This window comes from Gobius niger (assembly GCF_951799975.1).
Source record: "Gobius niger genome assembly, chromosome: 7".
Classification (NCBI taxonomy): Eukaryota; Metazoa; Chordata; class Actinopteri; order Gobiiformes; family Gobiidae; genus Gobius; species Gobius niger.
Genome location: NC_136858.1, coordinates 19,600,436 through 19,615,914, shown reverse-complemented (window position 1 = coordinate 19,615,914; position 15,479 = coordinate 19,600,436). Strand labels below are relative to the sequence as shown.

The 15,479-nt window shown below is 41.7% G+C and overlaps 1 protein-coding gene across 1 annotated transcript in view; it reads left to right on the top strand.

The window, feature by feature from the left end:
* The window catches only part of oprm1 (opioid receptor, mu 1), a 30,541-nt gene extending 19,439 nt beyond the window's left edge, over positions 1-11,102 (top strand). The window contains exons 2-6 of the mRNA XM_079560450.1: positions 4,527-4,876; positions 7,873-8,048; positions 8,458-8,636; positions 9,397-9,583; positions 10,631-11,102. Coding sequence (XP_079416576.1) covers positions 4,527-4,876; positions 7,873-8,048; positions 8,458-8,636; positions 9,397-9,583; positions 10,631-10,636 — 898 coding nt within the window. The 3' untranslated portion in view covers positions 10,637-11,102. The remainder of the gene's footprint in view (positions 1-4,526; positions 4,877-7,872; positions 8,049-8,457; positions 8,637-9,396; positions 9,584-10,630) is intronic.
* Positions 11,103-15,479: the final 4,377 nt, after the last annotated feature.

Here is a 15,479-nt window from a genome sequence, read left to right as displayed (position 1 = left end):
TGTGGAGTTAGTCGCAAGCCTTATAAGAAACACTTTAAAGCTCTACTGAAAAGCTCCTTTAAATTAAATAAATAACATGTAGAATTTAACCAAATAATACATGTAGTAGTATTGTATTGACCTTTATTTAGCCAGGATAGTCCCACTGAGATTAAGAATCTCTTTTTCAGGGGAGTCCTGGCCCCAGAGGGGAACCTATTGTACATGTTTATTGTGGAAGGGGAGACCGGAGTACCCGGAGGAAACCTACGCAGACACGAGGAGAACATGCAAACTCCACACAGAAAGGGCCCATCTACTGTAGGTGGGAATCAAACCCGGGACCTTCTAGCTGTGAAGCACAAGCACTAACGGCTGCGCTACCGTGCTGTAGTCAGAGTAAGAGTCTGTATTTTACCTAACCTCCGCTACATTTGGAAAAATAAATAAAAAGTTCTGCTTAGTACATTTACATTTCAAGGCTTCAAAGTGAAAAGTGCAAGAGTGGCTCAGACTTATTTTGAAGCCGTGTGCGCACACCCGTCCCCATCGTTTTGACATAGAGGAGGTGAATTCTGGAGCGATCATCACGCTATTGAGGGCACGAAGTCATGACTCATTTAAACTGATTTCTGACTCAAAATAGTTTTACCGCCATTGTTTGAGAACAGTCAACTTGTTCTGAATTTCAAGCTATAAAGCTATAAAGAAGATTAAAATACATAAAAAATATGATAAAGACTACATCAATTTGACACAGAACAACGGCGTGTGTGTCTTTACAGTTGTGCAGGTGTATTAAGTGATAGCAGCAGACATGAGTGGACATACCACATAGGGCAATAGAGCTGTGCAATGGCTGGAACCATGGTTATTCCGCTCATGTGTCTGATATAGAGTTATTGGGTCTTGTTATCGGTCATGAGTCTGATGGCGGAGGGAAAAAAATGTTCAAGTGGTGGGAGGTCTGGGTCTGAGTGGACCGTAGCCTTCTGCCAGAGGGGGGTGGAGAATAGTCTGTGTCCAGAGTAAGGGGCAGCTGTGATCCAACACGTTGAACAGCCGCTGGAGAGATGGGAGCTCACAGCCAATCATCCTCTCAGCAGCACACACAAGGCCCTGCAGTCAATGCTTGTCCCGGTCTGTAGCGCCGGGGAACCACACGGTGATGGAGGAGATGAGGATGGAGGAGATGATGGCCGTGTAGAAATGCACCAGCATCTTGGGCAACAGCTTAAGTTTCCTCGGCTGACACAGAAAGAACATCCTCTTCTGGGCCTTCTTGATGAGGGAGCTGGTGGTTGGCTCCCATTTGAGGTCCTGGGTGATGGTGGTACCCAAGAAATGGAAGGAGTCCACGGTGGAGATGGGGGTAGGAGAGTCTGTCAGGGCAAGTGGGGGGGGGGGGGGGGGGGCATTCAGCTCCACTTTCTACTAATATTTCACCACTTTGTGCACTTCAAGTCATGAGATCATGCACCAGACAGTAATGGAAGCAGCGTTGGCACTGCACAAAAAGGACTAATGTGAGTACTAGCGTCCGTGGTTGCTTTACAAAGCACACAGACGAAGCCACAGAACAAATGTTAACATCGTTATTAAATAATTAAAGCCTTTCAGAGACCAGCCTTGAAAAACAACAGAAAACACAACAACTTCCGAGATATTACTGAGCGTTATTGTCACCAGCTTTGCCTCCTTGCACTGCATTTGGACATATTAAACTCATCTCTCTGCCCATTTTAATTCGTCTGTTTACTAAGCCATTTTTAGACATTTGAATAATGCATCAAGGTTGACAGATTGCACAAATATTGTTCTTTTCCGAGGACAATTTACTTCAATTATATACTTGAGGCGAGGGGGGTGGAGCCCATCGCTAATGGATAAAGACAATGAATAAAACATGCTTTCAAAAGAAAAGATCGGTTGGAGGTTCATTTCCCCCCCCCCCCAGCTGTAGCCTTGTGGTCGTATGGGTTTATAAAATAACATATTTACCATTAATAACAAGTAGTATAGTTAGAAGCAATAACACTGGTATTTGTAAAGGGGATTAGCTGTAGAGAAAGATAATAGTGCTTGTTAGTAGCTGATGTTCTCCTCTTATCATAATTGCATGCTATTAGCCAGGTTAAATATAAGCCCACGTTCAGCTCACAGTACACGAGAGCTACTTTATTGACTTTTGCTAACCACAAAGTCAATAAAGAGCTGCTGGAAATTACCCACCGCTCGGCACGTAGAGTGACAGATTCGAAGTCGCGGTCCCACCAGTCGTCTCTACGGTCCCAGCGCAAATAAAGGCCCCCAATAACAAACATGTACTAAGCTGTTAATCAGAATTTAATGAACTTACTGTCATCTCTGCTTCTTAAGAGGATTCCAGGATATTGAGGGAACCAGAGTGTGCTACAACAAAATAGGAGTAAATTACCTTTGTGCACGCCAGATGACAGCCCCGGGTTTGTGAGATTGGAGACCAGGCCATGAATCACTGTCATGTTGGGAGAAAATGGATTAATTCTATAACTTTACTGAGAGGGACTGTTTGATTAGGGTTTACATGGAGCAAAATGAGGGAAACATCTGTAGATATTTGATTATTGCCTATTCCGTGGAAGGTTTACTCGGAATTACAGGTGCTCAGGCTGTTTCTCATGAACTTTGGAATGAGGGCCCTCCAGGTCGCACATTTGTGGAACAGATTTTATTTCATTTTTTTCCATTTGAAGTGGTGATGTATTTGAAGGACTTTGGAGAAGAAGATAGTTCAGAATAGGAGAAACTCGATGTGAAATTCCTCCGACTTTGAGCGATTCCAGACACCTGTTACTTACATTGTTGTCACGATAATTACTATATCGACTTATTGTTCAATGAATTACAGATAAACAATATATTTTTGGGCTCGATGCTTATTGTCTGTACATTTATGAGCATTCCCGCCCTATTTTTTCTTTGTAAAACTTAGATTTTTAACTGAAGCAAATTAAGTTACATTATATTTCATGTTTATTGCGGCTTGCGTGGTATTTTAGAATACGATAATGTACTTTTGAAAAAAAAAGGTTAATGTCATTGTTTTGCCTGAGAGTTGACAGTATCTAGTATCGTTAGAGTCAATAATATCATTTATCGCGATACTTTCCTGCCTCAATAAATCTAACGACAAATGTGTTATGACAGGCCTAATTTGCACTACCCCTACCTCGCACGCCACTAACTTCCATATCTTGTTTTACTTGTATTCTGCTAGTTTTGTTTGTATTGTCGGCAAATATATCTGTGTGTCCGGAGCTGCCGAAAAATAAGAGCATGATTCACATGATGATGATAATTGAGCACTGATTGCCTCTCCAATCCAGTTTCACATACACATAAACCAAAAGTATCGACCCAATGACTGTCTCTCAGTATAGAGTAAAGTGCGTGTTCTTGGATAGACTTATTAGCGCTTCATTACTGGCTTTGATTTCCTCGTCAACATCTAATGACACTCAGCAGAGTTGTTTTAAAAAGCTGCTGACCTTATCTCAAGCTGCGCCGCAGGGGGAAAACATTCACACACTGAGTGCTTTGCTTCTCTGTCAATACTTCCCCTCATCCTCAATATCTACTGTTTTATTACAACCCATTTCTCCTCATCACAGCCGTCCTCTGACCTTTTTTATGTTGTGGTCCTGGTCCCGGGGTAGACAAAATGATTGTGGATTGTTGATTTGAAAACAACAGGATTTTTGGTAAGGCAACTGAAACATTATGTAGTCAGATCTCGAGGTTATTCGTTATCTATGCAGACTCATTTGGCCAATGTAGTATGGTACATTATCTCTTCTCTTAACTGTACCATATTTTAAGCTTGCTCAAATTACTTTTTAAGCTTTTAAGTTTCAAACTAGTCCCACTATTCTTTCACCGCTGTGTGTCTACACACTTCCTATTTTCATCTATCTAATTACATATAGGAGTGTGCCTGGAAAACGCTTCCATAATGATGTTGAGGCTGGAGAGCTCTTGTCTTGGATGAAATGGTCCTCTTTAGGCTTCCTGACTCATCCGCTGCTACAGCAACAGCAGATAATTCGTCCTCAGGCTCAGCGCCGTCATTATCCTGCAATGTTACAAAAGGCTGTATCTGGCAATCAGCTCCACATTACCTGCCCCTGCTCTTTGTTTGCGCCGAGCTGAAACTCCGTGCACACTGACATGTTCACACCTATACTTTCAGTTTCAACACTATCAAGTCACAGCAAATCCTGGAGAATAAGTCTGCAATTACCATGTCTAAAAAGACCTTTCTTCCACTTATTGCTAAAAATATAGTTATTTAAGGTTGTTAAGGGTGTTAAGGGTGTTTGGATTCTTTGCTTAGAAAAAACACTATCAGTAAATGTGTGGGTAATTCAACTGCTAATCCACAATGTATTCTGTATTGAGTGTGCGAGTAGAAATTAGCACAAAATTGCTCATATTAGCACTTGCAAGCACGGCTTTTAGTCATTAGAAATTACATTTTCATTCTGCATTTCTTCTCTTTATTCTAGATACACCAAAATGAAAACGGCCACCAACATCTACATCTTTAACCTGGCTCTGGCTGATGCTTTGGTCACCAGTACGTTGCCGTTCCAGAGTGTTAACTACCTGATGGGCACCTGGCCGTTTGGAGACATCCTGTGTAAGATGGTGATGTCCATCGACTACTACAACATGTTCACCTCCATCTTCACCCTCACCACCATGAGCATCGACCGCTATGTCGCTGTGTGCCACCCGGTCAAAGCCCTGGACTTCAGGACGCCCAGAAACGCTAAGATTGTCAACATCTGCAACTGGATTTTGTCTTCGGCAATCGGTTTGCCAGTAATGTTCAAGGCCAGGACACTGCCTACACGTAAGTAGTAGTTTTTTTTCCTTTTCTTCTGTCATTATGAACATTTAGATTTTAGGTCAAGGCACGGTAGCGCAGCGGTTAGCGCCTCCGCTTCACAGCTAGAGGGTCCCGGGTCCGACTCCCACCAGGACGGGGCCTTTCTGTGTGGAGGTTGCATGTTCTCCCCGTGTCTGCGTAGGTTTCTTCCGGGTACTCCGGTTTCCCCTACCACTAAAACATGTGCAATAGGTGAATCCTCCAGCCAGGTGATTCTGACCATCAGCCTGGCTCCACATCATGGAGATGGGTCCCTACCGTTGACAACTGCTCCTTACGGGTTGCCCCAGTGGCATCGAAGGATAGGTTAAATGCGGAGGACAAATTTCCCAATGGGGACAATAAAGTATACAAACAAAACAAACATGTTTTCCTTAGATTTTAAACATTAAATAATAAGAACAGCGACAGAGGGCGGAGCAGCTGCTCAGAGAGCAGGATTCAAGAGGATTGCTGAGAACTGCGTGAATTAAGCCAAAAAACACTCTGGGGGTGTTTTTGATAAGGCATGACAACATGGCCAAAAGCTCCAAAAAGTTGGTTTTGCATGATATATTTAAACAAGCTGTCCTGAAAATGGTAACAGATCTGCAGAGGTAACTGGCCAATTAAAAACAAATACACTCCAAACGCCTCTGCTAAGGCTGGTTATTATTGTCTGAGAGGGCGGTAGAGCACATGTGGGTTCAAGGTGACGCCCCACACCCCGGTCTGCAAATCTGTCCTAAAGGCTACAGACACGACGGGTCATTTCTGCATATAATACAGACAGTTAGGTCTGACTGTGATTGACACAGGGATCGCTGTAAGCTTTGAGGACAGAGACGAGAGCTGCACTAAAGAGTCAAGAAAGAACTGCCAGTGTTGGAACTTTGAGTATATCTGTCTGTCTCTCTCTGCCTCTTTCTCTCGCTCACCTTGCTGATTACCAAAATTGTTTTGGTAACCAGCAGGAAAAAAACACTTCAAACACTCTAAACACCCATCTGCTTGTCTTTAAAAGAGCTGTGATGCGCTCGCCATGTGCCATGTCATGTGGTCGCCCTTTTCTTACCAAATATGTCATTGGTTTTCAGCCCTTGAATAGTGGTAAAATTCCATATTTCTGACCCAAAAAGATCATAAACCAGTAGATATTTAGTGCATCGGTAACGGCATGAGAGAATCAACTCTTGAGGCTTATGAGCTCTTATCATGCATCACTACATAATACAATAAATAATATTCATAATAATCAGACATTGACAAAAGCTGTATGCCACTAAATGTCAACAATGAATAAACACAAACTCAAATCAGCAGGAAGTGTAGCCGTTTATAATGTAGTAGTGGAGAAGTTTTCTTGCAGAAAGTTAAAAGCAAACCACAAACATGAAGCAGCTGAAATGTTTACGTCTCCTGTGATGTGGATGGGTGCTTCCTGCTGCTTCCACATTAACAAACAGCTTTGTCTGCGTAATTCAGATTGGGAAAGTTTAATAAAAGTGGTGTGTGCGTGGCTGGTGACTAATACATCTGTCTGTCGGTTATGGATGCCAGTCGCGTCGCCACATCGCTTCAAGAGGGCTTTAATTGCGGCAGTTATAGACAGAAAACTGGCAATGAAATTACTGAGGCTTGATTTTTACTTTCTCTGAGGAAGAGCTGAGGGAGATTACAGATCAACTTCGCTGCGGTGGAGCTCGGAGGGAGGTGACGGGAAAGCGCTCTGAAAAAAATGTTTCTAAAATATCAATCTTTTCCGCATGATTTGAATAATAGATTTGTACGAATTAGAAACTTGTGCTTTTTATTCAGAATTAAATAAATGGTTAATGTGGGGATTTTGGACGTCTGCTGCAGCTTATTATGTGAATAAATTGGTTGTGGAAATAGTCCAGTTTGAGCTGCCTTAGAAATATGTATAGGGTCAAAACATTCTTGTTTACACAAGCTTCAGAAACAGACAAAACTTAACTTACCTCTTCAAGAGTTTGATGATGGTACTGGGTTTCCAGGTAGCAGACACCAAAACTTCCAGAAGCATCTGGAAAAACTGCCCAAAACCCATAGACTCTTGACTTTGTCCAGACCAGACCCACCCCCTTCTCCCTCTCACAGAAAAAAAAAAAAACTCAACTTGGATTTGCGGCTTCAAAGTTGTTATTTTCATTAAGAATTAAGGTATAATTAGCAGGGCTGCTTTATCAAGTAATACTTTCAATACTTGTGTTTGGAGGTTTTTGTATCCTGCACTCATCTGTTTTCCAGTTACAGCACTTTGTTACATTTTGTGTTAATGCTATTTTAACACAAAAAATAAATAAATAATGTTCCAGCAGTGTCCTAATGTGTAGAATGAGCTCAGACCTGTTCTCCACAACTGCCTCTAAAATCCTGCACTCACTCAAAAAGGTGGTAATTCAGGTCCTTAATATTGCAGTAGTGAGTATAAAAATGACAACGTGCATCGAGTCCCTATAACACGTCAATAAATATCAAATGGCATTGGGTTTATAAACTTTGGACACATAACTTCACACATTTTAAGGTAAACATATGATAATTACTAAATATCAAGCACTGGCTTAAATGACTTGAACTGGGGAAATGTATCTTGTTTTGAGCGGTTTTCACTCATTTAGACTTTTTTTCCTGATCTGACCAAGTTTACTTTGCTCGTTTGAGGACATTCCAGACTACACTAGTTCTACGGTAAATCTCGCTTGAAATAAGTAAAATTGTCATGAGATAAGACCGATTTTCATGCCCCATTGGCAAAGAAAATTACCTGAAAAAAGGACGAAATGTATTGAAATGAGTCAGAAACATCTCAGAATGTCAGATGAGTATCATACGTATCAGATCCTGACCAAAAGGTATCGTCCCAGCCCTAATAATTAGCCCAGTTTACATGGCAAATATCCTCCATCTGTTCACCTTTGTTTTCCCCTAATGACCGTGCGTCTCTTCCCGTGCAGCCAAGGACAGTGTGGACTGTGCGCTGGAGTTCCCCCACCCCTCCTGGTACTGGGACACCCTGATGAAGATCTGTGTCTTCATCTTCGCCTTCATCATGCCCGTCCTCATCATCACGGTGTGCTACGGCCTCATGATCCTGCGCCTCAAGAGCGTGCGCATGCTGTCCGGGTCACAAGTGAGCACGGATCCTTTGTCTACCTCCCGACGCACGCTGTGACAGGAGTGAGAGGCGCTGAATTTGCATAATGGGTGGTTTAAAATGTTGCTCAGCTGCTGGGCCCGTGTTTTCCACTGAATAATGAAAAACAATAACAAAACACAAAGTGGCCATTGCTCAGAGGAGAAAGCAATTAGGGAAATACGACTTGAGCCCAAGGTGCAGCCTCTGTACGAACTGATTTATTATAACTGGTCTCTGCACATTGACCTGAGGCAGTTATTATGTCAGTCCAAGAATGCCATTATCTGAATTAGATTGTTTCTTTTTGCAATTTTGCGTAAGGCTTCACCACTTCATGCCTCCTATACGTAAATGTGTTTTTCTCTATGCCTCTCCATCGCTTCTTTTCCTTGAATCTCTTTAGGAGAAGGACAGGAACTTGCGTCGAATCACTCGCATGGTCCTGGTGGTGGTGGCGGTCTTCATCGTGTGCTGGACGCCAATTCACATCTTTGTGATCATCACTGCTCTAGTGACCATCCCCAACTCCACACTTCAGTCGATTACCTGGCACTTCTGCATTGCTCTGGGCTACACTAACAGGTAACCACACATGTGTTAGTATCATAACAAAACAAAAACATTTATTAAAACCTGCAAACTTGCCCAAATCCTGGCCGTTGCCAATTAACTTGATTATAACTTCAAGGCTGAGAACAAAACTGAGTCTTGAAATGTTCAGCATTGATTATTATCCTTGTGAGTAGCAGTAGCATAGTGAGTGCCTTTGTGGTGGCACGGATGAAAGGGACTGAGTCAAAGCTCCTATATGCTTTATTTATCAAAGTGTCTATACTTCTGTAAATCTTTTGATGTGTTCCACACTATTTTTCTGCCGACACATGTATACACACACGCTGCGCGCACACAGACACAGACACACTCACGTACGCACACACACATGTTTGTAATGCTATCTTACTGAGACATAATGTATTACCCAGACCCTAACCCTGATCCCTGTGCCCCTCCCCTTAACCTTAATCCTAACCCTAATCTAAACCCCATTCTAACCCTAACCCTAAAACCACATCTTGACCACGTCTAAAAATGTCCTCACTCTGTTGGTTAACTCAAACTGGTCCTCACAATGTTGTAATTACAAGAACACACACATGAACTCACGCACGCACTAAGTTGCCTCATTATTTTTAGGTCTTGGTGCAACTGCTTGCAATCGTAGCCTTTAAAAAAAAAACGTGTTAATAATGGGTGACAAAGATTAGTGTGGACAACTTTTCCAGCCTGATATTTGCAAAGAAAATATTAGTTAAAGTTCTGCTCCTGCCCTTGTCATCTGCAGCAGTCTGAACCCAGTGCTTTATGGATACCTGGATGAGAATTTCAAGCGCTGCTTCCGTGAGTTTTGCACCCCAAGTCCTTCTGTGCTGGAAATGCAGAACTCGTCCAGAACCGGAGCCAACAGCCGCAAGCTCCCCCAGCGCGATGAGCGCAACACCGCCAACACCGGGGAGAGATCGAATCAACAGGTAAGGCACCGTTCATAGGCCTGTCATGTCCAAATGATGACAAATGTAGGGTAAGAATAAGGCACAGTCCCAGTAATTAAACAGCGATTGTTCTATTCTGGTTATGACTTATTGTGGATTGTGCATTGTCAATATCAAAAAACAATGTTAGCCCATGTTTATCATAGAGGAATTACAAAAAAGGCAATTCTTGATGGTATCATAACAATCTGGACAGGCCCTATTCACACTACAGTATACGCCACACACTTGAGGCCTGAGCCCTGAGGAACGACACGAGTCTGAACCGAGCAGCACATGAGGAGAATGTTCAATCTTTATTACAACCGAAATGCAACACTCGTACTGTTATGTGGACGAGAAATAAGCCTTTTCATGTAGTCTTCTATAATCTGCAACAGCCACATGTGCAGTAAGAGTTACAACACGATCTCTCTACTTTATAAATCCACGCGTGCTTTCAGATAAAGAACTTCTGTCGCCGCTGTTCAAGGTGCTTCCTCCTCTTCCCTCTCTGCTCCTCATCCCCCTCCGTACACTGAGGAGTTTGGGTGACAAAGCGGAGGATTCTCTCCTCTGATTGGTCAAAGAGCCGTCTTCTTATCTAAGCTGGAACTAAACCTGGTCCAGAGCAGGTTATGGGCATGTTTCCATGGAGACCCTGCTCGAAAGTTATCCAGTTTTTTAGTATGGAAAAACCAAGGTTGACCCTGAATTTAACCCAGCCTAATTTAACCTAGCACTCTAATCCAGTAGTAATCAAGGTAATACAAATTTAATTTGTAATATTGTATATATTTCTGAAAAAGTACCTCCGGGATAGAGGCAATATACTGTATTTTACATGACCAGTGTCCTTTAGATAATTTACTGGTAAATGTGGTTGATGAAAAAGATGATGTTTGTGTAAATTGATTAATGCAAAGTCATGATCTCTTTTGAAATGGTTTATGTAACAGCTAACCACCTGTGTCCAGCATGAGAGAAGGCAGATTTAGAGTGCGCCTCTACAGAACACTCAGTGCTCCTGTCCTCTCTCCTCTGCAGGTATGACTAGCCTTGGAGGGGTCGTCTGTGGACTCTCGCTGCTGCAGCGGTGCTGCTACGACCCCCGATGACCTCCACTCAGAGATCACCCAGGTCACCACGGGGCTCTGAATGCAACGCGAGGTCACATGATTCACCGCCTCCACCTAATTAATAACCACATGGGTGACATGAGAGTGCAAGGTGTACAAGAACAGCCGCAAAACAAACAAGCTGCACAGGACGACTTGAAATGTGTGCACCATTTCCCTTGACATTTGGATCAGTAAACACGCAACAGGCACTTTCCCTTTGCATTGAGAAGTGGCTGGTGTTTAAGTACTGAGACGCCTTGAGTGTGCCCTCCAGGAAGCTTCGCTATCAACACTCAACATAATTCCTATTCTTGTACAATGAGAGGTCGAATAATCATCCCATGATTTTGATGCACATCATGTTTCATTCCTCTTATGAATGTACAAGGGTCTGTGCCGTGAAATTTGTGAGAGAAAAAACGTTGCGTTTAGTAATTTGATGGGTTGTTGTTTTTTTGCAGTGACAATGTCCTGTCACACAAAAAAATGTGTTACTGTGGCATTACACTATACTATACATGACCTACTCTTTATGCCTGTATCCTTTTCCATTATGCTTCATAAGAACAAATTTGCCATAACAATTCAGCCATAATATTATGACCACACGCAAAGCAGGGGTACAGGAACCCCGGGATTTACTATAATTTCAGATTAGAAACCTAGATGAAGCTATTTGGATACAATCTTCTGTTATTATTGTTTTTATTACTTAAAAGAAGTTGGATGAGAGTGCACGAAAGTAAGTCTACAAAAACAATTACACACGATTTCACAAATGTTTTTGTTACCAACTTCTGCCAAGAAATCACTAACTCTGGACTTTTGGAGTAATCTGTGTATGCAGCAAAGCCTACAAAGGCTAAAGATAAAGAAAACCAGGTTGGGCGACCACCTAACAGCAGCCTCATACACATCATGAAGTGATTCACTGTATATTCTGAAACCTGTAAAGTACATCTATGATGCATAATTGTGGATTGTTTGTGTAAGCTCTCAGTTGTGCAGAGGTTTTAGTAGACAAATGTTCATCTTGTGGTTTAAGTGCTGACATTTTGCCTCATCCGAGAAGCTTCGTCAGCAGCACTAATGATCTTTATTTGGCAGCAGGCCGAATATACACACGGTCCACTCAGCCAAGCGATCATGGCAACACCGCTTTTTGCTCCTTTGATATTGGCTCTTCCTGTCGTTGTGAAGCAGCCAAGGGTTGGATTTATCGGCCAATGAACGTGAGCTGGGTGTAGGCGGTCGTGAGATGGATAGCTTTACCCTACTGTTGATGGGTCGTTGCATAGTATCGAGCAGTTACCAAGGAAACAGATGACTTTTGAACAAGTTGAGAGCAGCTTTCAGTGTAAAGAGGGACGGTACCATTACAAGTTAAATAAAAAAAAGACGCTTCAGACTGTTTTGCTTGAAGCACCGCGCATTAAGCGGTGTGGCACATCCATCACAGTCAGTATTAGAGTTCGTTCAAATGGAGCGCAACCTAAAGCACTTGTAGCAGGTGCACCCGGCCGCACTGTACATTACTGCGTGACATTGTGTGGGAAATCCGCGCACAATGACAAACAGCCCCTGTGCCATTTGCTGTGACTTTACTGGATATGCATTTTTAAACGAGCTGTACAGATAAAAAAAAAACATGATTGTATTGTATTTAAATGTGTAAAGTATTTGACAGCCGTTGTCGCTTTTTACACACAGTCTTTTAGATTAAGCGGCTGTAGTTGTGCTTCTATATAACTTATAACTTAGCCTACATTGCCTCGTTGATTAAAGAGCTATATTCTATGTAACAGAGTAAATGTGCGTATAAAATATAAATAGCTATTCAGTCGGAATTGTGCATTATATTGTTGTGCCTACAATAAAAAGGACATAAAAGTGACATAAAGTGAAGCATTTTTCTTTGTGGCGTCTAATGTTGATGCATGTCTCCGCTGCAGGGTGCTCTCCAGGGCCTTAACCCCTATAAATGAGCACTGAAGAGTAATTATGTATGGCACAGCGGATAATCCATCAGTTTATGCTGTATATGTCACAATAAGTGTAAGTAAGGAGTAAGTGAATGTGCAGCCATTTGTGACACAAGTGTTAATAAAACCACAAATCATGATGACAAACGGAAAGACACTGCAGGAGGAAGAAAGAGTTCACTAGAATATCATTTTGTTCCGATGAGAGGCAGAGTCTTAAATGACCTGAGGGGCACTTTACAAGTTCAATATTTGTGTCACATAAAGACTACAAATGTGCAAGGGTTTCTGGATTTTGTTTTCATGCTCTTTCCACAGTGTTTATTTTCACAGTCGGCATCTTTCCATTCATTTGACTTATTCATCAGTCAAGAAACTGACACATAAAAAAGCCCAGTGTTAGAAGCCATTTAGAGTCTTCGGTCAAATGGCAAAAAGCATTTGTTGGCAATTTAACCTCTTAACCCCCACCTGAAGCGAACACATTTTCTCCCGAATCTAAAAAGGTTCTTGGAAAAAAGTGTCAAAATAGCGAAGCGAAAATGAGACAGAAATGCTAACAAAAAAAGGCAGAAAACAGAAAAGTGAAAATTGTGATGAAAATGTGGCAAAAATGTGATGAAAACCCAACAAATAAGCGATGGAAAAAAGTGTCAAAAAGGTGACGACAATGCGAGGAAAAAGCTCCATTTATACATTTTACGTTGGTCTATCAAATGAGGCGTTACACTGGCTGTAATCATGGATTTGGGTAAAGCCGAACTGGAGAAAATGCACTCGGTTAAGGTGGGGGTTAAGAGGTTGGCAACCAATGATTGTATCGTATAGTACATATCATAAATGATCTTTTTGAAATGACATGTTGCCACCTCTGGCTGCTGAACCAAACACGTGAACTGTGATACAACATCTGTAATATCACAATTAACTGAAGTAAAATCAAGGGCATATTATTGTGTAAACGTTTCGGTTTTCAGCACTTTTCAGATAAAAGGAAAGCTTATGCTGGCTCATGGGTGCTTTGGCCTCTTCCATTACTGTGCCAATAGTGTGTGAAATTACCCACTTAGCTTGATAACTTCTACAGCAGCCAGAGCTACAGATAGAGTTTGGATAATATGGAAAATGTAAGGTTGAATTGGTTGAATTGCCTGAAGTGTCCTGAGGTGCCAACAGAGCTCACACTAAAAGTCCATTTGTGTCTTATAAATTGTGAATTCTGCCAAAGGGAAATCTTTTTGCGGCGCCTCAAGCCGATAAATCCTGTGTGGCCTCTCCTGCTGTTAAAATTTAATTGAGTCACTCGGCAGGATTGCAATAAAATGGTATTATTGATAAATTTACAAAACCACAGCCAACGTCAAATGCAGGCATCGGCATTTTCACTTTCATTTGGGCCAATTACTTTTTGAAAGGTAAATTTGCAAATCTCTCTGAAGACGAAAGGTTTGATTTAGACCTCGGTTACAACGTTTAGGAGCTCAGCTGCAGTGGTCGTGGAAGTAGGAAAAGCAGTGTTCGCATTGGTATAGATAAGGTATAGATCATAATAATTTACTGGAAGGATGTAGCGACACACTGTACACATGAACCTCTTACTATAGGCTACACTGTCCGTGAAACAATACTGGATGTTTTGATTAACCCTATACATCTCAGACCATAAGGGACTGGCTCACAGTGAAGACATTCATTAGCTACAGCAGCTCTTATTCGAAGTCTGGAGCAGCGTGCAGTCACAGAACCAAGGCTGTGCAATCAAGCAATCAACTTGTTTGTGACAATAGTTGATTTATCCAATGTCCATTTTGAAAATCTTTTACGTATAAAAAACGGTTTATATACTCAAACAAACATGGACATCCTTATTTGACTTTGTGACTAGTCGAAACTAAGTTACAAATATCTCTCTTTAGCCTCTTAACCCCCGCCTTAACCAAGTGCGTTTTCTCCAATTCAGCTTTACCCAAATCTATAAGGTCACAGCCTCTACGTAGGACAGTGTAGCACCTCATTTGAAAGCTAAGACTTCCAAACTCATCTAAACTCACATTTTCTGTTGCTCTTTTGTGGCTTTCTGTTGCATTTTCGTTACTCATTGTTGGTCACTTTTTAATTTATTTTTTTCATTTTCATCCTAATTTTTGTTGCTCTTTTGACACTTTAGCTTTTAGATTTTAGATTATGACTTCACGTTACCTATTCTGACTGTGCTGCCACTCAATAAGTGTGAAGAATTTTAACGACAAAGAGTTCGTTTTTAAAGGCACACAAATATACTCAGCTCTGCCACACCTGACTGAGTTTGCCCTTTCACTTTTAAATGAATAGAAATGATCGTGTTTTCAGAAATGTCGATGTTTTCAAAAGGACAGAGACACAACAACTAAAGGTCATCGTCATGTTTGTTTGCTGAGTCCAAGACAAATGTCACAATTCAGGCCATTTTTCACAAATCACACTCATTTATTGCAGGTCTAAGGGTCCAAAGTTGCACGCACATGTAGTGGGTTTAACTTGCAGGGCAGGAGGCACACTGGCTTAGCGATATTCTCGCACCACAGTAAGAAGGTCCTGGGTTTGATTCCTGCACCAGATAGGCCTTTTGTCTGTGTGGAGTTTGCATGTAGGCTGGACTGGGGCTATTTGTCACGCTGGGTTATTTGTCACATTGCTTTTACTGATATATATAATATGTGTATTGGTATTCCTCTTCTCTTCCAGTAATAATTTTCTCATTTGGACTGAAGACATGAGGAGGGGACACTTTTGAATAGTTTTTATGCCTTTTTC